This window comes from Macrobrachium rosenbergii, chromosome 40 (assembly GCF_040412425.1).
Source record: "Macrobrachium rosenbergii isolate ZJJX-2024 chromosome 40, ASM4041242v1, whole genome shotgun sequence".
Classification (NCBI taxonomy): Eukaryota; Metazoa; Arthropoda; class Malacostraca; order Decapoda; family Palaemonidae; genus Macrobrachium; species Macrobrachium rosenbergii.
Window position 1 is genome coordinate 31629522 of NC_089780.1, and position 25644 is coordinate 31655165.

A 25644-nucleotide genomic window follows, 5' to 3' on the forward strand; every position below is an offset into this window, starting at 1 on the left:
ATTATTATATATATATATATATATATATATATATATATATATATATATATATATATATATATATATATATATATATATGTGTGTGTGTGTGTGTGTGTGTGTGTGTGTGTGTGTGTGTATTTGTATAAAAAATTTGACATTGTTATTTCTGTAACAGGGGCTGCCTCATGAGAAAGAATAACAGCGGTCATGGCCACGTTTGTACTTGAAAACTGCTGAATTGTGGACGAGCCCAGTGTGCAGCAAAAGTTTCCCCTGCCATTGACTGCTTCCGAGAGACTTAGAAGCTCATTAGCTGTGCTTCATCCCCCTCACACAAACTAAGGCATTCACCCCTAAAACACGAAGCCCCTTCCTTTTCAATAACTATTACGGTAACCCTTCTACCCAACCCTTTCTTTTCAAGTCCTCTATGAATCCCTCCTAGTTCTTGCGAAGTCTACCCGCATTTCATCTACCTGTTGTTTTCCTTTCAGCAATGCCAATATTCCTCTTTCACAAGTTCAGATCAAGCCTTGATGTAGGTTCTCTGTTTAAGAAGTTGCCCATGAATATTGTAACATATTTTGTCAAAACAAATTGTCACCATATGCTGACCATTTCCCATTTTTGTGTATGAGATTTTGTGATGAGGAAAACTGCATTTCGAATGTGATTTTTCAGAGGTGGTTTTTGTAAACAAATTTTGGTATAGGATAGACAGTTCACTCAGCCATTTCTAGCAAATCTGTACAGTATATGTATTACTAAGAAACTGCCCTGATAAACTCAAAGAAGCCCATACACAAAGTTTGGGCGAGGTACCTGCATGATATACAGACATTTCACTCTCTTCGAGTATTCCATATACTGTAATGAAATACTGAAGAAGATACAATATGCGTTATACAGGTCGTTCATTCAAAGGTAGAAATTTTGACTTGGGATTTTAAACCTTGTAAGAAGTGTTCCGATGACAAAAATAGCTTGACAGACAGACAGATGAACTCCCTTTGTACCATTGTACCATGTTTGCCCGAAATCCCTGCAGTTCTTACCCTGACAAACAGACGGTGGTCGCCCTTTGTGTACGTCTCTTTAAGTGTTTTACTACTGGACTCGGGTTTAACTGAAAGCCCTTCATGTAGGAGGAATTGTGATGGCAAGGAAAGGATGATGGGGGACTTACAGACAAACAGAAAGGAGGGAAACTGTGGTTCGCATCCCATCCCTTCTTCAATTGCTGGGAGACGACAGCAGTAACCTTCCACCAAGCCCAAGCCTCATGATTAAAGTAGAATGGGTAATGGATAACAACAGGGTTCCTTTCCCTTTCTTACAGATAATTTCAGATATGACAGTTTACAAGTTCACAGTGTAGAAAACCCGTTTTCTCAATATTTTACACTAATATCTTTAGTTGCTGTGATATTTCAATAGCTGGTTGACCTGGAAACAATTTATTTTTACAGGCCTTAATGTTTTGTCTGGCTGAGTTTAAGGTATGGCATGTTAATTCTAATCAGTGACAAATAAATGAAGTTGGGAAAAAATCATCTGCAAAATCATACATAATAACTACAGTGGTACCGTGATTATGGTCAAAATAATGCTTCTACAACAGGTCAGATAATGTCAGGCTAGTAGGATGAAATAGATGAACTCTTAATTTAGAAGGCTATGGTGAGCTTTCAGCTCTTTTTGAACACCTATTGTTTATAAAAGTTTGAACTTGGCATTTGCTGCACTTGAGTTTCCCCTCCACAGGGTTACTGAACTACCTTTGCACCCACAATGGACAAGTTAGAGGGCTGGTTGGAGTTTGGTTGATCAGTTGTAAATGAAACCATCATGTCTGAAACGCCCCGACCTCATTTAGTGGGGTTTGACCTACTGTATATCTGTTCCATTTTGCCCATTTATATGACTTCAGAATTAGTGTTGTGCTGTTGCTTGATTTTGGGGGGGCAAAGACCCCAGTTTGAACAAGGGGGACACTGAAGATCTGCTGATTAAATTGATGTACCATGTGTAGTGGTCCCTTACTTTTTCTTCTTTTTTTGATCCTGCTCTTGATAAGGGTTTGAGGTTGTCTCTCACTGCAGTCTGATATGTGCAGTAGGTGAAAATGAAAAACATTTTCATCCAATGTCAAATTTTTTGCAGCTTTTTCTCCGAGAATGACATCTTAAGTGAGGTTTTGTTGCTGCTGTAGTCTAAGCAGGTCTGATGCCAACATGAAATGTTTTTCTTCAAAGTTGCCGTGCTTGAGTATGTAAATTTTCCATGTTTGAACCCAGAATTTTTGCATTTTTTAAAGAAGAGCAAGCACAATTAAGTTCAAAACCCCGTGATACCTCTTGATGTCCAGAAGAAAACGAGGTAGCAGCAGGGTGCTGGTTTAGTGGGAGTTCACTAGGAAGGGAACTAAAGACTTACTTTCCAGTGTGAAAATTATTCTTGAGGACTTGAAGATATTTGTACAAGTTGTGGGTAGAGAGGATATTAGTTCCATTAGTGATGAAGATGATGATAGGAAATTAACTTGATTTTGAGAAAAGATCAATTAAAATCATAAAAGGTTTTGTCAGCTGGCCTGACTTGTAACGCAGAATGGTTAGACTGTTGAAATGTGTAGATAAAAACAAGGGGTATATTTGAGGCATAAATTCTTATTGGTTGAATGAACTGGTGTGGTAAGTGAAAGTCCTACTGGTACGCAATTACATTCTTGATGGAAATTATAAGGCAGTAAGTTATATAATTTAGTCAGGTGAATTGATAGCTGTACATCATGTGTTGAAGTCTTTTGGTATTGTAAGGGAGTTGGAAGATATAGAAAAGATGTGAAAATTTATTGTTTATCAGTAAAGGAAAGAAAAAATTAGCTGAATAAAAGTTGTAGAAGCATTAACAAGAAAGCCCTTTGTACTCAGAAGTCCAAGAGTGTTTGCAGAATGGTAGAGAATAACTTTTCTGGATAGAGAATGAAACTTTTCTGGATAGAGAATGAAACTTTTCTGGATAGAGAATGAAACTTTTCTGGAACTGGATGACCCACACAAATGATGACTACAGTATCACTTCAGTATGGTTGTTTCTACATTTAAAAAATGTTCATCAAGAAAAATATAAATGAAAACTATTTATTTCCCTCTCTCTGTCATGGTCTGCTACTGGAATGGTCCTTCAGAAAGATCATTCTGATTACAGTAACACAATATTAGTCATTATTTCCATGATGGTGCCAGGACTTGTCAGCTGATGGCTTGCCACCTGTGGAAGATATGGTTAGGACCCTTGTCTCATCCTTTCTCTTGGACATGCGTATATTCACATTTGCCTTACTTTCTGTCAGTTAGCAATGTATTGATGAAGAGAGAGTTGGGGTTTAAGACCTCTGTGGCCTTCTCTCCAATGCTGACCATGCTGCTATCTGCCTCTCAACCCTTTGGACCCTGAACTGTTCCCAGAGGAATTAGTCAATGAATTGGGTAAAAGCTGACTTATACCACTACCAGTGAGTTTTCATTCTATAGGTCTGTTCTTAAAACAAAGTCACCAGCATCAACCTCTGTATTACTCCAATCAGCAATGGCTCCATCACTCCACAGCATCAGCAGCCATTCTTGGCCCAGCAGTAGCAATCTAGTCAGAGGGGTTGCTCACATTCACCCCATGATCATCAAGCTGCTCTTCAACTGTGCAATTCTAGTTGCTCCTTTGTCCAATTGTTCATGGATGCCCTCAGCATAAAGTCACCAGGCAGAGAGGGTAGGGGATATAGGTACAGCATTCCCACCAGTTGTCTTATCTTAAGTCAGGGCCTGTCTTCAAAGATTGAGGAGGGCTTGGGAAGACATCATTTCAGAACCCCAAGTCCTCAAGGTGTTCCAGGAAGATTGTGGCCTTCCCTTCAGCATGAAACCACCACTCTGTGACTCAGCCGGCTTCCTTCAAGCCATACCCCTCCAATACAGAGACAGGATGTATCTGTACAAGGAAGTGACCACCATATGAGAGAAGGTAGCCATTGAAAAGCACTGCTTGAGAAGTATGGGTTCTATTGTCATTTTCTCCATTTCCCAAAGACTTTGGGAGATTACAGACTGGCAAAAAGTTTTTTTTTTTTTTACTCCATTTTGGATGGAGACTGTGGAGTTCATGAATTTCCCACATCTTCAGACTTCAGGGACATGTATTTTCACATTCCCATGCACATGTCTCAAGAAAGTGTTTTGCTTCATGTGGTGGGGATGGGTATCTTGGTGCTGGGCCATTGTTTTAGCCTTTGCATTGCCCCTTAAGTTGCCATCAGGACTTTGGCACCTGTAGCCCCTTGGAGACATCATTTTGGTCTTTGTTTTCATTGCTACCTGAATGACTGGCTAGTTTCAGTATCTTCTAAGAGAGAGTTGGGAAGGCATTTGGACATTCTCCTGGTGTTGTGTGGGCTGTGGGTCAAATTAGAGAGATGACTTGTTACTTCCTGGAGTTAGTCTGGCCCTTAGAAGACAGTTTTTTGTCTCCAGAGCACTATCCAAGGCTTTTTCTGTCATCCATAGCCCATGGCCAAGTTATGGCGGGTACTAATTGGTCATCTGGTGTCCATGATGGTGTTGGTTATTGTTGGAAGGCAACTACAACACCATAGGACAGAATAGTTAGTCACAGAGCACATCCTTCAAGATGTTTTTTTGTGCTAAAATGAATAGAATCTGCTGATGCTGTTAACCTTGGTTCTGTCCTCCAGGTATTGGTGTCTGCCTTGTCAGATCAGTGCATCTGGGCCATGCCACTTAACTGTAAAATTAAGGAAGGACTTGGTTAGAATTCCTTTCTTTGCTGGCGTTAACGATCATTGCTTGCCTATAGGAGCATAATGTCATCGTGGTGCCACAATTTGTTCCTGGAGGTTGCCACTTGTTGACTGACTTTCAGCTGGAGCTGTAAGACACTTCCCTCAGTGAGGTCCCCATTTGGATGCCTGGGTGTTGCACTGAACAACTTGGTGTTTCCTGGTACCTGTGCCAGGTCATTTGACCAAATATTTGTAAATAAAACCAAACTTGCAGGGCCATCTGATCTGATATTGGGAATGCCCTTGTTGGATTTGTTTGCCACGTCATTGATTGCCAGACTACCAGAGTTCATTTCTCTGCAATTGGTCTCAGTCCCTTAGGCAGAGATTTATCTCATTTAGAGTGGTTCATGGTGGCAGGTTTCTGTTTCCTAATAGTAGCAGTTATGACTTGGACCATCAACAGATGGTCTCTTGTTTGTCACTTTTTCATAGGTTGTATTTCAACAGAGATTTTTCACATTAACAACTGATCCTTGATCCCCTTTATCTGCCGAGAGAGAGCAAGCAGATTCGCTGAAGAAAAGCACCAATATGCTGCAGTAAATGTAGCTCACACAGTTGGACTGTGGAACAGCCTCCCTACTGAGGATGTCATGCAACTGGAACTTCTTCAGAAGTTCAGGCAAAGATACAATGCATTACTACCTAATACTGTTCTCCTTCCTTGCATTTTAATACATTTTTTTGTCTATTGATTCATTTACTTTTTCTTTTTTAATAAGTGGGATCTCTTCTTTCTGTAATTCACTTTACTTCCTTTTTATTCTTCCTAATGAAAACCATATTCTTTGGAAGCTTGAATTTCAAGTCATTGGCCTGTGTGAGCTTGTTCCTTATAAATAGGTATCACCTACAGCACTGGATAATAATAATAATGTGATGCTGCAAGTTTTGAATGGCCTCAACATTTACACCTTTGCATAGGCAATCTCCTGGGTGACAGTCATTCCTTTTTGCCTTAGTTGGATTGGTTTTCAAACATCCTAGACCTTGTTGCAGACAACCTGCTGAGTTCTTCCCACGTAGAGCTCAAATAGCTGCACTTTCACCATTTTCTCAGTTGCCCAGGATCACTTTATCTTCACATGTAAAGTTTATCTATTGTGATCTTTGAGAGCTATTTTTGAGAGTTGCAGCAGCATCTATCACTATCTGTGGCAAATCCTCTACCAATCATCTTTACCAGGAAAAGTAGGCAAGACTCAGATCTTGGTGTAATGAAAGAGGCACTCCTTCCCTCAGTGTGTCTTTTCCAGATCTAGTGGATATCTGGTATTTTATATTAAATGCAAAAAAACTTGCACCCTAAGCTATCAAAGACTACAGAGCAGGCCTCCAAGGCTTTTGTTCAGCATGGCATGGATTTTGGTAATGGTAATGAGTGGGACAGTCTAGACGTGTTTCATCACTTTGCCCAGTCAGTTCCTACTGTAGGTTGACAACTAAATCTCAAAGAGTTAGTACTTGGCTATGTTTTTGTGCAGTCTCATTATGCCCTTTTTATCAACCTTTGGGGAATGCTTCCTTTGACTTGACCCACAAGACTGATTTTAGTGGCTCTTGCCTCCTCTAAGCATGTCAGTGAGCTTCATACCTTGTTTGGGGCAGTCTCATTTATTTGTTGGTCTTATGTCGGACTCTTGTTTGCTGCAGAGTTTTTATCCATGACTCAAGTCTTCAGGGAAGCATGACTTGGCTGAGAGATTTCTTGCTGATAATGCTTTACCTTCTTCTGATGTGTGTCCCTTGCACCTGGTAAGAGCCATGCTAACCTGTATTGGCAAACAGGGCTTCAGGCTTTTTCCTTCTTGCTTCTATTTTGTACACTGGCTGCATAAACCTACTGGTCTTGACAACTACAATATATTTCATACTGGATCAGTCAAGTGATCTCCTGTGCTAACCACCAAGCATGGGAAAGACTTTCAATGTAATCGTTTATTTCTGCTGATGTATAAAGTGACCTATTTACTCCTCATTATGAAGATCAAATTTGTAGATGCATTCTTCTAAGCATTTTCCTCTCCTGTGGTTTCCCAGCTCAAGACCAAGGCTCATTAGTGCATTGTTAGAACAACCTTTTCAAGAGTTGTTGAAGTGACTCATTGGGACCAGTTATCACAAAGAGACGTTTCAGCAGGTGTTAACGGGTGTGGACCATTCATCTTTATCATTTTCATAATTGCCATTCTTCATGTTGCTGGTGCACATTAAAAGCATATTTTCCTAGGATATAATATGTCTTCATGCCTGATGTGATTGGTCAGTGGCATGCATTTGGACCAGACAACTGCATATAGCTCATTATTTTTTGAGAGCTGCCAGTCTGTTGTAGATGATACAATTTTGGTGCTAAGAAGTTTTGGCTCCTGCCAGACCATCCGTGGAGGGTATACTTCTCTTACAGTTGTTTCATCTTTATATGCTTCAGTCTCGTATTTTTATCCTCCCTCTTAAATGGTGATGAATGGGTTCATGATTTAAAAAAAGTATATATACAAAATACTGTAAAATACTTTTTCATACAAACACATTGGCCCATTAATCACATTACATAATGCCTCCTCTTGCAAATGCACTCCTTATGGAGAACTGGCAGCACACAAAATGAGGCTTTTTATGATGAATGGGCTTGTCAAAAAATCATTTTCATTTTTCAAAAACAATTTTATTAATCCCTGTAGTTTCTAGTGATATAGTTCCTTTGTTTGGCCTGGTTGCCTCATAATTGAATAGGTTTCCCCATGGAAAACACTGACCTGTGTTTCTGGGGAGGTGATCCTTTCTTGGTTCCCAGTGTTGGCCTTTATTGAAAGCACTTCATTCCGCCCATTGGAAAGGAAAGATGTTAGGATTTCACTTACCTCTATAGATAGATTCCTCATTTAAATTTTCCTGTGTTCAGAGAAGGGTCCAAGAGGCTCTACTACCTGATTAATACACTTGGTGTGATTTATAGCATTTTTAACCTGGAAAGATAAATCAGTGGTTTTTCCAAGTTTTTTTTTCCAGACCCCATTATTTCAAGAAAATTTTGTAGGATTGCTAGACGTTCCACCCAAGCACAACAACCACCCTCAGGTGTTGAGGTTCTAACTGGACATGTTTATGCATCCTTTTTTCCCCCTCTTGTTGTGTTCCTGGCTTTTGAGGCAGATACCATCAAGCATTGCTTAATTGAGTGGTAGGGCAGTTGTCAGAAAGGGTCAGGGCATCAAAGTGTATTGCCATGGCCAAGAGGTTGGTGGTATCTACTGGTCAAACTGTAGTCCTTTCTCTATATGATTTCATACATGATGGTGATGGCCAGTAATGTACTGTACAATAGAGACATGTCTATGGGAAAATTTTTGGGCTTGATCTGTGATTTTGAGGAGCCACAGTGGCTGGAATACCTTAGTACTCTACTCCAGGTCATAGAAACAAGAGAGAATACCCTCACATCAGCCATCATAATCTCCATATCCAAGAAGTAGGTAGTAGAGGATTCCCAGCAGGCTTGACTAGAAACCTTTATTCTTCTACCCCAGCCATGAAATCTTCAAAAAAGAAACAACAGTTGCTATTTCAGTGTGGGAGTTGGGGGTTGGGGAGGGGCAAAGTTGGTGATTCTTCACTGACTCTTCATCCACTGGTAGAGCTTGTTTCCAGAAGCAATGGAGGTTTTTGCAGGTGATAGGACCCAAACCTTGGGTAGCAGATGTTATTTAGAGAGTAAGGATTTGGAGTTTGGACTTTTGTGTCTTCAGTACTGGTCATCAGATTTCATGTATTGTCTAGTAAGGTTACTCATGGCAAGGATTGGAATTCCATAGGTTGTTTGTTGCAGCTGACTTTTTCACCAAAACAAACCCTAGGTAGGTAGCCAGGACCCACATACTGTACCCTTCCCCATTCCATCACCCTCGCCCTCACCCCATTCCAGTAATGAAGAGGACCTGCTTTGTGTAGGTAGAGGGACTCTCTCTCTCTCTCTCTCTCTCTCTCTCTCTCTCTCTCTCTCTCTCTCTCTCTCTCTCTCTCTCTCTCTCTCTCTCTCTCTCTCTCTCTCTTCAAAGGACTAAGAACTCAAGGGTGGCTACATCCAGGCTATTTCTCTCTACAGGGTGTTCAAGGAAACAAGCGTGGGAAATATTCCTCACTTGCTCACGGAAAACAGCGTGAGTTAAGGTGCTTGTTCAAGAGATTAGAGCTTTCACTACTTGTTTACTTTATGAATTAAATCAGTGTGAATTTGGGCTCATGGAGATGCCAAACAAACTTCATGAAGTTTTTACCCTAGGAATTTGTCTCATGTGATATGACTATTACCAGAAGCAGTAGATGTAGTACTGTACCTGCTTCAGTTGAGGTTTTAGGCTGGATAGGCTTGTCATCCTCTTCATTGCAGTCTGCCTTTCATTTTGCGTTAGCCCATGGCATACTTTCCTGTGCAGTCTTTCTAAACTTATGTCTCACATGATTGATTTGGAACTGCAAATCTTAATTTTACCTACATTAGCAAGGTTAATCTGTAATAAAACGGCTCTCTTTTCATAGCTGAGCCATGGGTTTTGTTGCTAAGCTCATCCCCCAGGTTCTCAGTTGGATTCTAAAAGACCCAGTTACTGTAGTCAGTTTTGAGGCATTCAGCTACTTGATCATTCCCACCTAAATTGCAGTTTAGGCTGATTATAAGTAGTGAGTTTGTGGTGAAGTGACTTTTGACATGAATTGTCCTGCTTCCCAGCTTCACTGGTGGTGGTTGTTAAACTAAACTAACGATTGAAGTGTCTATGGATATTCAAAGACCACAAATGTGGGCTGAATTAAAAGCAGTGGGTCTGTATGTGCAAGTTAATATTGTTTTTAAGGAATAAGGTTTATTTTGTCATTAATTACTGGAAGGTCATGCTCGGTGTTTCTGTCAGTTGTAAATGCTCATTTTGAGAGCCAGCCATTTTCTTGGCATTCATGGAATCAGCCATTGTCATGGGCTGTCTTGTCATTTCATTTTGTCTACTGTTCCAAGGTGGAAGTCCAGTATGTTTCTAACTGACTTTATGATTCTTCTCTGGACACATCTCTTGATGTGATTCCGGAGTTGTAAGGTGTAAATAATACTTGAAGTGTTGGTTTAATGTATTCAGGAAAAGAGATACCATCTAATTGTCATTCACATGGGGTCCCACATATTTCCTAGTCCAGCAGACTGACAGCAATATTTAGTTGATGTGGCCTCCCTCGTTGTTGGGTTCTGGTACTATCCCTTTCAGTGACTGACCAGTGACAATTAAGAGGAATTTTCCATGGAAGCTGTTATTTGGTCGTAGCCGTGTTTCTTATAATCTCCATTTTTCCACTTGGTATTTGGAATTTTTCATAGCCTTTGCATCCCACACATCTTGACTATCCATTACACTTTTTTTTTCTTAACTATCCCCAAAATATATTTTTTTTATTAATTACATGTTTTTTCTAAGTTAACCCTGCCCTCTAATACTGGGTGGTTCTTAATAAAAGACAGGACAGTGATCACTGCCACATTTATACTGTACTTGGAATGCTGAATTATTGGTGAACACTACAAAAAACTTTCAGCCACAGCACTGATACATTACATCTTTTATCATTGCTTCTGTGGATCTCTACGGTACATTTGTCACTCTTCTGTTTTGGTGATTTAACTCGTATTACATAAATAATTCATCTCTAGAGCACCCACTTTTTTCTTTCATATGCATTCAACATCCACACATTTCACACACTGAGCTTTTATAGATACAACCTTCCCCAAATCTTTCTTTTATTTTCACACCCAACTACTTTCCATGCATCACTTTTTGTGTAACTTCTCTCCTCTCTCATTCTACAATCTGATATATTAGTCCCATGTACTTCAGTGAAACTACTACTTCCGTTTTTCCACCAATAATGATAGCATTCATTGCTTCATTTTATTGGTTTCTGTTTACTTGCATTACTTTACTCTTCTAAATATTTACTTTTAACTCTCTCCTCATGCAGTTGCTTTCAGATTCTCATTACTCTTTTAAGTTTTATTCACTATCTGCAGTCAGCATGATTTCACGTGCAAGCATCAGCTATTCCAGACTCCATTCACAAATCATTTCTTTATCCCACAGTATTGCACTTACAGCTACTGCCCTTAGTCTGATTTCCCCGTAGGGGGCTAATGCCATCAGTGCACTTCATGAGGTGCACTGTAGGCATTACTTAAGGTTCTTTGCAGCCTCCCTTCAACCCCTAGCTGCAACCCCTCTCATTCTTTCTATTATACCTTTTTTCATATTCTCTTTCTTCCATCTTACTTTCACCCTCTTATAACAGTTGATTCATAATGCAACAGGGAGGTTTTCCTCCTGTTGCACCTTTCAGACCTCTTTACTGTAAATATCCGTTTCACCGCTGAATGACCTCATAGGTCCCAGCACTTGGCCTTTGGCCTAAATTTTATATTCTGTTGTATATTCTTAGTCTGATTTCTTGCATCACTCCATCCATAAAGATATTAAACAGCCTTGGAAATGTTATACTCTTGTCTCAACCCAATTTTTACACCACACCAGTCATTCTCCATCATATAAATTCTGACACGTGCTTCGCTTCCATCAAGAAAACTTTGTTACACTCAGCATCGCCCTCATTGATTCTGTTGTAAGCCTTAAGGCCATTTATACCACCTATTTTCCTTGTGCTTTTAAACTTCTCTCAACTGTTTCATAATGATTGCTTGACCCATACACTCACATCCTTGCCTCAACCAACACTGTCCTTCCCTTAACAACTACACTGTCATGTGTTGTACTTTCTCAATCAGAATCAAACCATACACCTTTCTCTGTGATATTGTGCCTCTGTCATTCTTATGGTCTTCCTGTAGTCTCCTCTATCTCCTTTACCCATATACAAGTGACAGTTATTCCTTTTAACCTTCATTTTGAACCTTCATTCAGCATGGTCAGCCACTCAGTGATGCTTTTACCACCATACCCCAAATCTTACTCATGAACCCACCAACTCCTGGTGTCTTCCCATTCTCCAGTCTCTTAGTTGCCCCCATAATGTCCTCGTCTCTTTATTTCCACAGCATTCATAAATTTGCACTAACTCCTTCCACTTCAGCTTCATTCAACTCTGCCTCACTTTCGTCTGCACTTAGCAGATCCTCAGAGTAATCTCTCCTCGGCCCAGGACTTCACTATCTTCAGACAGCATTGCTTCATTTTCATCTTTTCTTTAGGGATCTGTGTGCATATTCATTTCTCTGTCTGCATTTACTTCCTTGTAGAACATCATCTTATTCTCCTTAAGGTGGTTGCTCCCCTTTCACCCCCTTTTTTTTTATTGCAATATATTCCTTCTTTTTCTCCATCACTTCTCTCGTGGCTTCATTCCTCCTGTATTCCTGAAGGCAGTTTTTCCTGTCTTACTGTTCATCTCAAATCATTTCGTCTTTTCCTTACATCAAAATTCTCTTTTCCTTATTCCACACTGTTTTTATTTCCTCTTTGCGCTCTTCTAAAACCACTTAGAGGCTGCTAATTCTTAATTCCATCCTGGAAGATCTCACACTAATTTGTCTTTTCTTAGTTCATTTGTCATGTATTTTCTCCTGACATATTGCTCCCCACTTTCTTGTCATCGTTAACATTATAGCGGCAGTTTCACCTGTTACTTCCATCAAACCTAACTCATGTTTTGACCAAATAATGATTTTTTTGTGTATAATTTTTCTTCATAAACCGTGTATTTTCAACTAACAGACAGCTTTCCAAACATTTCCACGAGACTCCCCATTCTCATTTACTCCAGGATCAATATATCTGCCAGAAATGCCATCTAATTATTGTCACCTATATTTACATTTATATCACCCAGCACAGTCAGCAAAGCTCTGCAAGGCATAGATCTGGATTTTCCAGAAATGCTTATTCTTCTTCCTCTCCAATACAGGCCCATACACCTTCGCTGTTACAAGTTTTTCTTTTGCCTAACCAAATCTTACCCAATCTTTAGCCTTAATACATTTGTACTCTTTTACCTGTCCTTTGAACTTATCAGATGCAGTGGGTAATACACATTTCAGCTACCTTAGACACATTCACTCTTTTTCTTACCCAGTGCCAAAACATCAATTTCCTCTCTTAAATAGTTGCTGTGCATTTCTTCTCCTCTGCAGTCCATATACAGATTCAAAACCCTAAGGTGATGTGTCTTACTCTTTCTTGTTTATTGTGCAGCGAGTACTAGGAGTGAAGATATGGATGCCATTGGGCCCCCTGTGAAGAGACCTAACTTATGGGTCCGTAATTCTTCTCTTTGTATGACTCTACCGTGTGGGATATTACAGTTGTATGAAAAGCACTATTGGCACTTTCTAAGACAAGAAAAACAACTTTTACCACATTGTACCCCTGTGGTAACCGCTAAAAGACTGATCTAATGTATACGGTTACCATAACCCTCAAAACAGAGGCTCCTCTGCCATTAATGGGCATTCTTTTCCCTCAAGGGATGCACAACCCTAAACTTGGTGCTTTTCAGCATTTGAACATGTTGCATTTGATCCTCAGCAGTGACCGGGTGCATATACTGTATAACTTCTGTCTTGGCAATGTTATCTTTTTGCAACATTGAGGTGTGAATTTCAGGGAAAACACCACAGTGGTCAGTACTTCATTCATTCATGCTGCAGCTGCTGCGTTGTATTTAAACCCCAGTGTAGTGAAACATCCACAACATAGTCCTCATTACGCACCTATGCAGAAGGCACATCAGCAGCAAATCAAATCCCAACACACACACACACACACACACACACACACACACACACACTGACCCATATCTTTCAGGTTTCCCCATGGTAACAGAAATGATCTAAGACCTTCCCACTTATTGCAACACGCCTCTCCACTTCGATCTCTTTCCCATTTGTTCTTATGCATTTTAGCTGTTAAACATCGCTTATTCCATATATATTTTGTAATCCGGAAACATCTCTTGTGACGCCATCTTTGACATGTAGGATGAAGTACTGAGGTTACCCACAACACTTTGCCTAAAATTGCCATGATTGGATTTTTTCTTCCGTACATCACAAGCTTGTTATGCTTATGATGATTTGAATTCCTCTCATCCCCATCCCTATAGCATTCTTTTCCAGTGTTTTTTCAGCCAACTCAAGAAGTATTCCACATATGATTTCCACATTATAGTGTATGTTGTGTTCCTTTGTAGTTTTGTTTAATCACTCTTATGTCTGTATCTCTGGCTTTGTCAAGTTTCTCATGATGACTGGTTCTCCATTTGCTTTTGTTAGATAATTAGTTTGTGGATGGTCCTGGGCCTGTACCATAATTCATCATCCTGAGGCCCATTTTAATATCTAATAAAGCTGTTCATTTTCTTCATCCATTCAGGTGATTTCACTTCTTCAAAATACTTCCTGAATTGTTCCAGTGTTTCTATATCAAGATGTAGGGAGATGGTGTTTATACTAAAAGAATTAGATATAGCTTCTGTAGGGACTCAGTGAATAAGCTTCTTTGAAATTCATGATGTAAATGGGAAGATTGGTTGCTTAACCATTGTAGCCAGTTGTTATTATTCATGGACCAGTTTTGTGGAGAGGCAACGAAGAACTCTTGGATTTTTCAAAACATCGGATTGATATCAAATACTTTTTTCTTTGCTCTTGTTTGCAGTCCTTGTTCCTGTCATGAATCTGAATCTTTGAATAGCAAATTACAGGACATTATGACAGTATTTAGGGAATTATTCAGACTAGCTCCTTAATTGTTTAGATATTGGCACAGTAAAGCAGTGCAGACATCGTATGGGTGATAAGAAGAGAGAAATACTTAACACCATTGTGGTTAGCCCAGACGACGAGGGAATTCAGTGTCAGTCAAACAACATATAATATATTCCCTTAGAACTGCCCAGAAGAATCATGGTATCTTCTTATACCCGAGGGAAAAATCCCACCGGAGTGATTGGTCCCATGGAAGTATAATGACAAGGTGTAATAATATTTTCTCTGGAGACGCAGAATTTGCAGGAATACGCAGAATTTGCATAAATAGCAAGTGAAAATATCTATCTAACTTTCTGTCTGTATTCCTTGATCCCATTCTGCACGAGAAACTCAAAGATCTCACGAATTCTTGTTCATTTCTTTTGCTTCTCCAAGGATAATGTAGGACATTTGTTCCTCTTAAAACCCAACTTTAAATTCACAGAGCATTTTATGCGTCAAAACTTATCTACCTTTTATGTATCAACTTTATTTTTTCTCTTTTTTATTAAATTGCATCTTCTTTGTCATCTCCCTTTCTGTTGTGTGTAGTTGTCCGGAAAGGACCTTAATGGAAAGGTCGTTTACTTAGTTTATATGTACAGTTTTGTCCACCCGAATGCCTAGTACGTTGACTAATAGGTGCGGTGCTTGGTTCATGTTTGTCAGGACCTTGGATTTCTCCAGGCCTACTGTCCATCCACCAGTCCACCCCCAGCTGTAAATGGGCACCATCATTTGCTGGGGTCAAGAAAAAGGGATGGAGCTGGCAAATAAGTGATATGCTATCATATACATAACCAGGTGTTGGATACATGGCACAGAGATGTCATATTTGACACCAGTTGATTTTAATCCTAAATTACAGAACCTGAATTTGACAGGAGAGTGGACATCAATTTTTATCTCTCTTGATGGCTGAATGGGTTAAGTTGCTTGTCACCCATTACCCACCCTAAAAGGCTTAGATTCAAATCCCGGTTAGGTATGTGCTTTTATCTTATATAATTTCCCCTGGGGGTCAGTTATTCCCAACGCGTTGTGAATTTGATGTTAATCAATATATGTGGCTTTTATGTAACTATATTTGCTGGAAATAACATGGTTCCCAATATGTCATTTCCAAAGGAATGGGTGAGAGAAATAATTCTTCTTTGCTTATGGCATGCAGCGACAGAGGAGACTGTAAGAATTTTAGATGCATAATGTTACTGCATCAAGGAAAGCAGGACTGAACAGTGTGTGCTGGTGTGTGTATGTTATGAGGCAGTGGGATGAGGAATTTGAAAATAAAGGGAGAAAAGCAGTATGATTCATATACGTAGGGCCTAGAAAAACTTTGAATAAAATTTGTAGTAAGGCAATGTGGAGGGTTGAGGATATATGATTTAGGTGATGAGTTGTTGAAAAGGATGTCAAGTTTGTACTGTATATGGAATACCTATGTACTGTAGGCATAAGTAGGATTGGCTTGGTGTAAAAGTGGATCTGGGGCAAAGGTGTTAGGTATGTCTCTGGCAGTTTTAAATTAAGGGCTGTCTAAGAGCAAGAGCCCATGCTGGCAAAAGGCCAGCTTCAATAAAACTGAAATAGCAACCGACATTCAAGTTAATATAACTGTATGAATGGAATGATGCAGAATGTCAGAGAGAAGATTTGTGGATACAGGTGAAGAGTTGAGGGATAAGAAAACTGATCATGAATGGAGTGTGGAATGGCTGATGTACAGTATGCAGACCAGACCATACACCACTGACAAGTGAAGAGAAATTACTGAAACAGGTGAAAGAGTAAACGTTCTTGAAATCTGGAAGAATGGAAACTATGAGGGTCAGTGGAAACGAGGAAGATTTCAGTAAACCAGTATTTATGTTTATAGTTGTAGTTGTTGATGATGTTGGTATCGGAAATGGGTAGATATACTGTACTGTAATGGATGAGGGTAAGGTGATACAAGGAGCCTCAGATTATGTAAAAAATGGAGGGTGGGCAGCAGGGTGTTTGTAAAAGATTAAATAACGAAAAGATCTGGAGTATCTACTGTATGGATGCCAAGGTGGGATGTCTGAAGGGATTGTTGAGTCAACTTTCCTTTATGGATGATAAGTGATCTGTTGAGTATGAATAAAAAAAAAAAGTTTGAAGCCTTGGGATGAACTGTTTGTCGTGTGGGTTGGTGGGTGTACTGGGTTTTAGAAAAATCTGAAGTGGAAAAATTATCTAGAAGAAATCCAAGAGGCTGGACAGCATGTGCAGGAGAGAGGTAAATGGCAGTGCTGTCTGTGTACTGTAGGTGTCCGACGCACCACTGATTAGTCCTCTGTGTAGGTTCATGATGCAAAAAATTATTGTAGAAGTTTTCACATATAAGCATATCCCTTTCTGCATCTCTGACAACTGGCTGGTCTCACTCAGCTGTTTCTCTCGTTTTCCTAACCTAAGACCCAGGTCCGAATCCTGTCCGGAGTAGGAATACTTCAAAATTATATTTACCTTTTGATGGAGGTTATTATATATATTTTATATATGAAATCGATATATATATATATATTATTATATATATATAATATATATATATATATATATATATATATATATATATATATATATATATATATATATATATATATATATATATATATAATTATAAGCGTGTGAATATATAGTGATTGCATTAGCACAAATGTGTAATGACGCTATAAATTAACAATGCATTTTAACTCGAGTAGCCGCAAGCTTCATTAAACGCTGTTGAAAAACGGAAGCTATTTTGTTTATGGCCAGAGAAGTACATTTTTCAGAGCACACACAGACAGACACTTATCATCATAATTCTCATATTTTACCCTGGTATTGGTAGTGGCCCTCATGTCTCAGATGTCTTCTTCATTCCACCATAGCCTACGCATACCCGGTTCCTCAGAGTTACTCAGCGGTTTCCATGCCATTTCGTCTGGAAGGATACAAGTCGCTGGTCTCTAGTGGCTAGTCTAGATTTTTGAAGTTAGGCAGTCAGAGTAAGCAATGGGACACTTTCGGCCATTCATCTCATTATTATTATTATTATTATTATTATTATTATTATTATTATTATTATTCAGAAGATGAACCTTATTCATACAGAACAAGCCCACGGGGGCCATTGCCTTGAAATTTAAGCTTCTAAAGAATCTGGTGTTTGGTCAAAAGAAGTAACAGAAAAGAAAAACAGAGAGAGGAGATCAGTTATTAGAAAAACACATTAGCAAACAAATAAATAAAAATGTAAGTAAATGATTAAAATGCGTCGAGGAGAATTATTGTAATCAGGTGGTCATGCATTGCATCTTCGCTTGAACTTCTGAAGTTCCAATTGACTTACGACAGTTAGAAGAGGGACTTGGATTGATTGAAGGTTGAAGGAACACTAAAAATTTGGTGAACCAAAGTAGCACTGAAAACACTCTTCTTTAGCAATGCCTACAATGCACCACGTAAGGTGCACGGGCGCCAGTACCCTCCTACAGAGGCCCTCTCGTTGTGGAAAAGTGGCCAAGCCCTTGCTTGCTTATTCACTCCCACCAGCATCATGTCTCCTCCATTGGGAATTTGGCTTTATTGATTCGGCTTTGTAGAAGCTCTCTCGTTTTCAAACAAACAAACAAAAAAATGACAACTTGCTGGAAAGTACAACAGAAGTATTTAAAACAATTAAGATATAAGCGACCGTCTAGAAAATACGAAAACAAACAAAAGTGAAAGCTTGTGATCAAAAGAAAGATTTTAACATGAATTCATAGGCAACTAATCCATTGATGGAAGAAGAATTAAAAAAAAAAAACCACAGGAGGCTTTCACGTAATGAGAGGTTGCGCGTGAAAGAGTCTTGAGAACGCATCAGTTCTCTTCCTCTCCTGTAACTTACTACAGTACTTGGATTGCTAGTATAAAGGGGTTTTGAGTTTTCAGAAAAGAATATCGATTTCTTGGTATTTATAACATCATGGTAACCTAAGTTATTTATGTCTTGTTTCTTTTAATCTCATCAATTTGAACACCTTTTACACAGTTATTAGATACTGAAATCATTTACAGAAGATATCATAACTCCTTGTTTGATGTGTTACCATATTTGACGCTTCCCGGGTCTGCTTCAAGTCCGTGCCCTGTGGTAGTTTAGTTCAAGATGATGTAACATCCCTGTAAATGCGCCATCTTGGTCAATAGAAGCAATTTTCGAAGTCAACGTGCCGCCTAATATTCATCATCCCGAAAAAGGGACGCAGATGGCAGCACATTAGACTGAATGCTGCGTCGACGTATGGTATGTGCGAACGCATGCCCATTCAGTGCAACTTTCGCTCCCTATACCTCGATTATGTTTGTTTGCGACGGAACTTGAAGATAAGAAAAGTTGGCGAAGTTGACGAGATATCAGTAACAATACAGGGGAGCGACTAATGTAAACTAGTGGTCTCTGTAAAGATTGACCAGCTTCATTGTCGACCTGATATGAGAAACAAAAGAAAATGATTATGTGGACGATGTCTACGTATGACTAGATGGACCAGACCAGTGGAGGGCACGAGATCAGTTTGGAAAAACGCTTTGAGAAGGGGAAGAGGGGATGGGGAATGTGGGGGAGGAGGAGGAGGAGGAGGAAGCACTCGAAGAGGTTGATTGAGAGGAAGAGAAGTGCCGGTCGGTCGACTCGCCAAGAGACTCATTCGCCGGGTGTTCAGACGCTTTCATGGACAGGAGGGGATGTTGTCGAATGGTAGTGTATCATTTGCGTTCGGTTTTTCTAGTGGTTCGTATTTCCTCATTATGGCAAAGGTTCGGCGCCAAAATGGTTGCTCTAGAAACGCTGTCGAGTAGTAAGTGTAGCCGTAGTAGTACTAGCCGGAGTGACTCGTAGGTGTGGGAGTGAGTGAGGGAAGAGAGTCGAGACTGAGCAGCGAGGTGGAACGCGGTCAGTAACGGTAACCCTTACTACCACCACCGTCCGTCTCCCCCTCCATACCCAACCCTACAGCCTCTTCCCCACCTCCCCATCCCATTTCCTTGTGTGTCTCTCGACTACTCTAGCACCACCGCCACCACCACTACCATCAGGGCCTTTCACCGTCTCTGCCTTTTCCTCTCCTCCTGATAACTAAACTCCCCCCTCCTCCTCACTCAGGAGTATCTCGCTGACTCGTGAACCTTCTTCCCCGCCATGACTAACAGTATATCCGTGGCTAGGATTTTACCTTAGACGGAACCTGCTCTGTGGCAAATTCTACTTTAAGCGACCTACCTTGCCAAAGCAGATTTTATACTAAAAAAAGACCTTTTTCTACTCGGTCGTCTGAGTAAGTTGTTCATTGCACTAAGAGACTGTGTGATGTAGGCGTGGATAATAAGGTCAAGAGGTAATTCGGACAGTTTTTTTATTTTGGCGCGGGGCGGGGGGAGCCAGGTTAACGCCAGGTTTGCGGAAGAATGGTAGCAGTTATGCTCGGTAGATAAGAGAAAAAAAATGCTATGAAAACTTTGGGAAACAGGAACGAGACGTGGGACCAGTTTCTCACTAGCCCAAAGAATGGAAGGATTTGGGAAGTTCATAACGTTGGTCATAATTGGAAGCGATCCATGTGTTATGAAGGAGCCCGTCTCGACTCAGAGTATGGAGGCCTAGTTATGATAATTGGTCTTGTCATTTATGTATAAAACGCTTTAGAGTAAAGCAGTTATTGTAGGCAGCTGCCCTCTCTCTTTCTCTGATGATTCTGCAAAAACGCGACAAACCCTGCTGTTGTAAAATCTTGCAGTCGCCATGTTTCTTTTCGCCCGCGAAGATTCACATTTTTTTCTTTTATCTTTTTCGAATAAAACATGAATTCGCATTATTTTGTCCCTGACATGTAGAGTGCAATGGCTCCGTATAAACTCTGCATGCATACATTTGAATAGTGATGTCGGGGGATAGGTTTACCGTGCCGACTAAAAGGAAAGAAAAGAAGTAATTCACACAAGATCGCTCCGTACTGGTAGATGAACTTGAAATGCTTATGTTAGCCTGGTTGCTTGCACCCCAACCCCTCTCGACAGTCGCTTATTCGCTTGCAAGTGAATGCCCTTACATAAACAAATTAATAAGATCTGCAGTCGTAGAGACAGAAGTAACATCCAGATGACCCTCGCAGACATGTTTTACGGCTGACCTCATACTGAAAGCAGACAGAACTTGGGTTATGGGAGTGTGATGGCTGACACCAAGACGTCACAAATAGGCTATGTGGCAACTCTCGGTTTATTCAACCTTTTCATGTGTTCCACAGCACAACAACACCGCCACCCAGGTCCCACCCTTTACTCGAGTGTTCTGTTGTTGTTTAACGTTGTGGTGGACATTCTCAAAGACTTTCTTCTCATGAAAAGGATTTTCTTCTCATGAAAATGATTTTATTTATTACCTTGTCGAATGCTTTACGAATATAGGACTCTTACGTCAAGGGCCTGCCTATTCCAACAGTATCAATCGAACTTTTTTTTTCGTGCTGACGGGAGCCATTGTTGTGGTTGCATGTGTTTGTTTGGCTCTTATTTTTCAGTTTTCATGACTCCGTATTCATTGTGTTCTAGAATTAGTAACGTGATCGAGATTATGCGAATCACGGCGTTTGCTATTTTTTTTTTTTTTTGTTGCGATTGTCCATGTATTCGTGTTTTTCTTCTTTATAAACTACTCTTTATTGTTATTATAACGTGGGACATTGTTGGTGTATGTGTGAAAAGGACGAGAGCTCATCTATTCCCGTGATTTATGCATATGTTGACGCTCGATGCCTGGGATTTGGTTCGTGTTGACTGGAATGCGAGGCTTCTTTGGCGCCATTCATTCAAGTATTGATGCCAGGTCAGCCAAGGGCAGCGTGAGCTGCGTATTGCCAGGATGCAGTTTCGTTGACTGACTGGGTTTCGGTGGCTTGTTATCTCGGTCAACCAAGTTTGGGAGAGTTCGTGTGCGGGAGTGTGTGTTGTATGTGATTGAATGTAACATTCAGGTACTGATATCATTTCAAGATAATGATTATTATTATTATTATTATTATTATTATTATTATTATTATTATGATGAAGATGAAACCTGTTCACATGGAACATACCCACCACAGGGGCCGTTGGCTTGAAATTCAAGCTTCCAAAGAATATTATGGTGTTCATGAAAAAGAAGTAAGAGGAGATTAGGGGAAATACAGAAAGAAGAGATCCCACATATTAAAAAGGAAAATATAAAATAAATAAATAAATGGATAAAAATGTATGAAAATGCAAGGAGAATAGTTTTAGGGCAGTAAATTACGCATTGCATCTTCGCTTCAACTAATGAAGAGGAGTCAAAAATTATTATAAAATTGGGCTATTTCCTTACAATTTTACTAATTTATGTGTTCAAGGTTTTACACTATTGGTTCGGTATCATTTTTGAGTGTTGGTATGGTATGTAGTTATTACAGTAATTCATTGCTTTAAAGTATTTACTGTTCTGTATGTGGTTCAACATTCGCACTTTTTCTTTTCCAAGAAATACCTCAACGTGCATCATCAAATTAAATTAAACCACTCTAGTGTTTTCACTTTCATCTAGATCATATTTTGCTAATTAAGTTTATAACTGCCAGTGATAATGTCTCATTACAATAAAAGCCATACAAAAACTGCAACTGGCATTTTGAATAATATATATGTATTTATTGTATATAATTATATATATATATATATATATATATATATATATATATATATATATATAATATGTGTGTGTGTGTGTGTGTGTGTGTGTGTGTGTGTGTGTGTAAGATAACATTCCCATCAAACTGTTTTCTATCCTGAAGCCAGCGTGTCTGTGACAGAATATGGAAAAGTGACTTGCATTTTATATATATATATATATATATATATATATATATATATATATATATATATATATATATATATATATATATAAAGAGAGAGAGAGAGATGCTGGCTTCAGTTTAATACTAAACAGTTTGCTGGAGAGTGTTTTCTTGGCTAAAACTAAAATGTTGCGTAGTTAGTTTGCCTATTGCAGTTATGGAATCATCTGGTCGCTAATTGTTAAGCGTGGAATAAATTCATTCCAGCTGCATAAGAACGGTTTTTAGCTGAAGATTTGAAGAAAGAACGGAAGAAAATTGGGAGCTACTTTGGCTTATATATACGCCTCACCTACGCCGAGGTGCTAGTACTAAACATGGCGGAAGCTCTTTAGGATGCCATGTTTAGTACTAGCCCTTAGGGGATCAAAGTTATCGTTTATTAATATAATTTGTCAACCATTTAATATGAAAATGGATGTATATAATACTTTGATCCCCGAGGGGCTAGTACTATAAACACGGCGTCCCATTGAGCTTCCGCCATGTTTGGTACTAGCACCTCGGAGTGCAGTAGGTGACGCGTAAATAACAAGTCAAAGTAGCACCAAAAAATTTGTTTTCAACACATAACACTCTACGTCTTGCATTCTGAGCACCCACCGCAATCCTTTTGTTACTCCTATCACTAGCTCTTTCATTTCCGTCTGAAAATGAGTATATATGCTCAGTTTCAGGTCGAGCAAACCGTGTAGGACTCAGATTAACGGGCATCCAAAATATGTGCTAGAGACCAAGTTCCCTCCATGAGGCCAGTAGATGTTTTGTCATTTCTGAATTATTTTATAGATAATAAACTGGAAAAGTTGTGCTACCCTGTACCCTGCTCATATTTCGGACACTGGACTTGAAAGTTGCGGAGATATTTCATAATACGGAGTGATGGGCTGAAAGAATGACTTTAGAACACGCTTATTTCATCGGGATTGTGTCCTCTGTATGTATGTATATGTATATATATATATATATATATATATATATATATATATATATATATATATATATATATATATATATATAAAATTTATGTATGTGTATATAAATACATACACAACATACATATATATATGTATATATATATTATATATAATGTATATATTTATGTATGTGTATATAAATACATGCACATACATATATACATACACGCATGTACACATGCATACGTACATGCATAAATACCACCTTCAGTTAGGCTACTATTAGTGGATTTAACTCTTTTGCCTTTATCGTAAGTCATCGTGAAGCAGAGTGCGTAGGAGGCTACAGCAGGAGAAAATATGACCCAGAAGAGCTCAGTTAAAAAACTAGTAATAACAACAAAGAGGTGAGGGGTTCAAACCCATTTACAGAATAGAATATAAAATTCTTGACATTAGTAGTTCCTCGCTGGACGAATCGGTAGAGTTCTCGGCTAGCACTCTGCTAAGCCCGAGTTCGAGTCTCCGGCCGGCCAATGAAGAATTTATTTCTGGTGATAGAAATTCGTTTCTCGGTATAATGTGGTTCGGATTCCACAATAAGCTGTAGGTCCCGTTGCTAGATAACTAATTGGTTCTTAGCCACGTAAAATAAGTTTAATCCTTCGGGCCAGCCCTAGGAGAGCTGTTAATCAGCTCAGTGGTCTGGTTAAACTAAGGTATACTTCTTGACATTAGCTGTTGATCTTCAGGCGAGAAAGAGCTGTCTTAGATGAACTCGGGTACCAGTTCGACCAGGGAAAGGCCGGTCCTGGTGGTTTCGGCCGTAAGTCATTTAGGCCGTAACATCCAAAACAGCGTAAGACGTGTTTTATGGTACTCAACACGGCGCCCATTTTGCACGTAAGCGTGCTTACGGTCGTAACGGCCCGAACTCGGAAAGGCTAAGGACAGAGACCAGAATTACTAAGTATCTTTCGCTTCTCTTTTAAATCTACATTGGATATCTTTAGCGGAAAGGAGGCAAGTATTATTATTATTATTATTATTATTATTATTATTATTATTATTATTATTCAGAAGATGAAGAGTCCTGTTCACATGGAACAAGCCCACAGAGGTCGTTAACTTGAAAGCCCAGCTTCCAGAGAATATTAAGGTGTTCATTAGAAAGAAGTAACAGAAGGTAAGGGGAAATACAGAAAGAAGAGATTACTTATTTTTAAAAAAAGAAAAAGAAATAACAGATCCATAAATAAACAGATAGAAATTTAAAGTAAATTATTGAAATGGAAGGAGAATAGTATTAGGGTAGTAATGAATTGCATTCGCTTGAACTGTTCAAGTTCCAACTGCATCTAGGATGAATTAATATTAACTTCAATGGTAAGCTGCTTTATTTATACGCACCTTTGTATGAACTGAGCAGTTTATACTAATTTAATCTAAGTTTTTTTTTTCTTTGTAAAATGATGAAGTATTGGTCATCTTTATTCTGTTGTATGTAGTTCCTTCAGAATGCCTTCCAGTGAATGCGAAAGATCTTGGACCCCATTGTTGCACTTTCATTTCATTGTGGCATATGCTCTCATTATATTCCTGTGACGGACGTTGATGTAAAATTGTATATATATATATTATATATATATATATATATATATATATATATATATATATATATATATATATATATATATATATATATATATATACTGTATATATATGCTGGCTGTATAGGGATGTGCAAGTATGTTTCCTGGAGTGAAGGGATTAGGAATTTCCCTTCCGGCTGGACGGCCTCAGTGACTCACTGTGTCGTCTCCTTCTCTGTCTCTGTCTCTGTCTCCGTCTTGCAAGAGGTTTTCCATAGGAAATCTTCAAAGGGGCGAGTTCAGTGATGAGGCGCCAACTACCAGTTGTTTTCTGGAACAAAAACACTTGACTTTCTTCACTTCCTTGATTACCTGGTAGTCAGTCAGTGGTTGACTTTGTCTGTGTCCACTACCAATCCCGTAGGGGGGTAGGGCTGTCAGTGCACCTCACGTGGTGCATTGTAGGCATTACTTGAGGTTCTTTAGCAGCGTCCCTTCCATGGCCCCTAGCTGCTTCAGTCCCCTTTCGTTCCTGTGACTGCACCTCCGTTCATACTACTGTATCTTTCTT

General features: G+C 39.3%; 1 protein-coding gene across 8 annotated transcripts in view; it reads left to right on the plus strand.

The window, feature by feature from the left end:
* The window catches only part of LOC136826315 (HMG box transcription factor BBX), a 228793-nt gene that overhangs the window by 103461 nt on the left and 99688 nt on the right, over positions 1-25644 (plus strand). The window contains exon 1 of one of the 8 annotated variants that reach the window (XM_067083554.1): positions 19305-19398. The exons of the other annotated variants lie outside the window; for them this stretch is intronic. Within the exon in view, the coding sequence (XP_066939655.1) occupies positions 19372-19398 (27 nt within the window). The 5' untranslated portion in view covers positions 19305-19371. Of the gene's footprint in view, positions 1-19304; positions 19399-25644 lie in introns of those variants that run through there. 8 annotated transcript variants of the gene reach the window in all.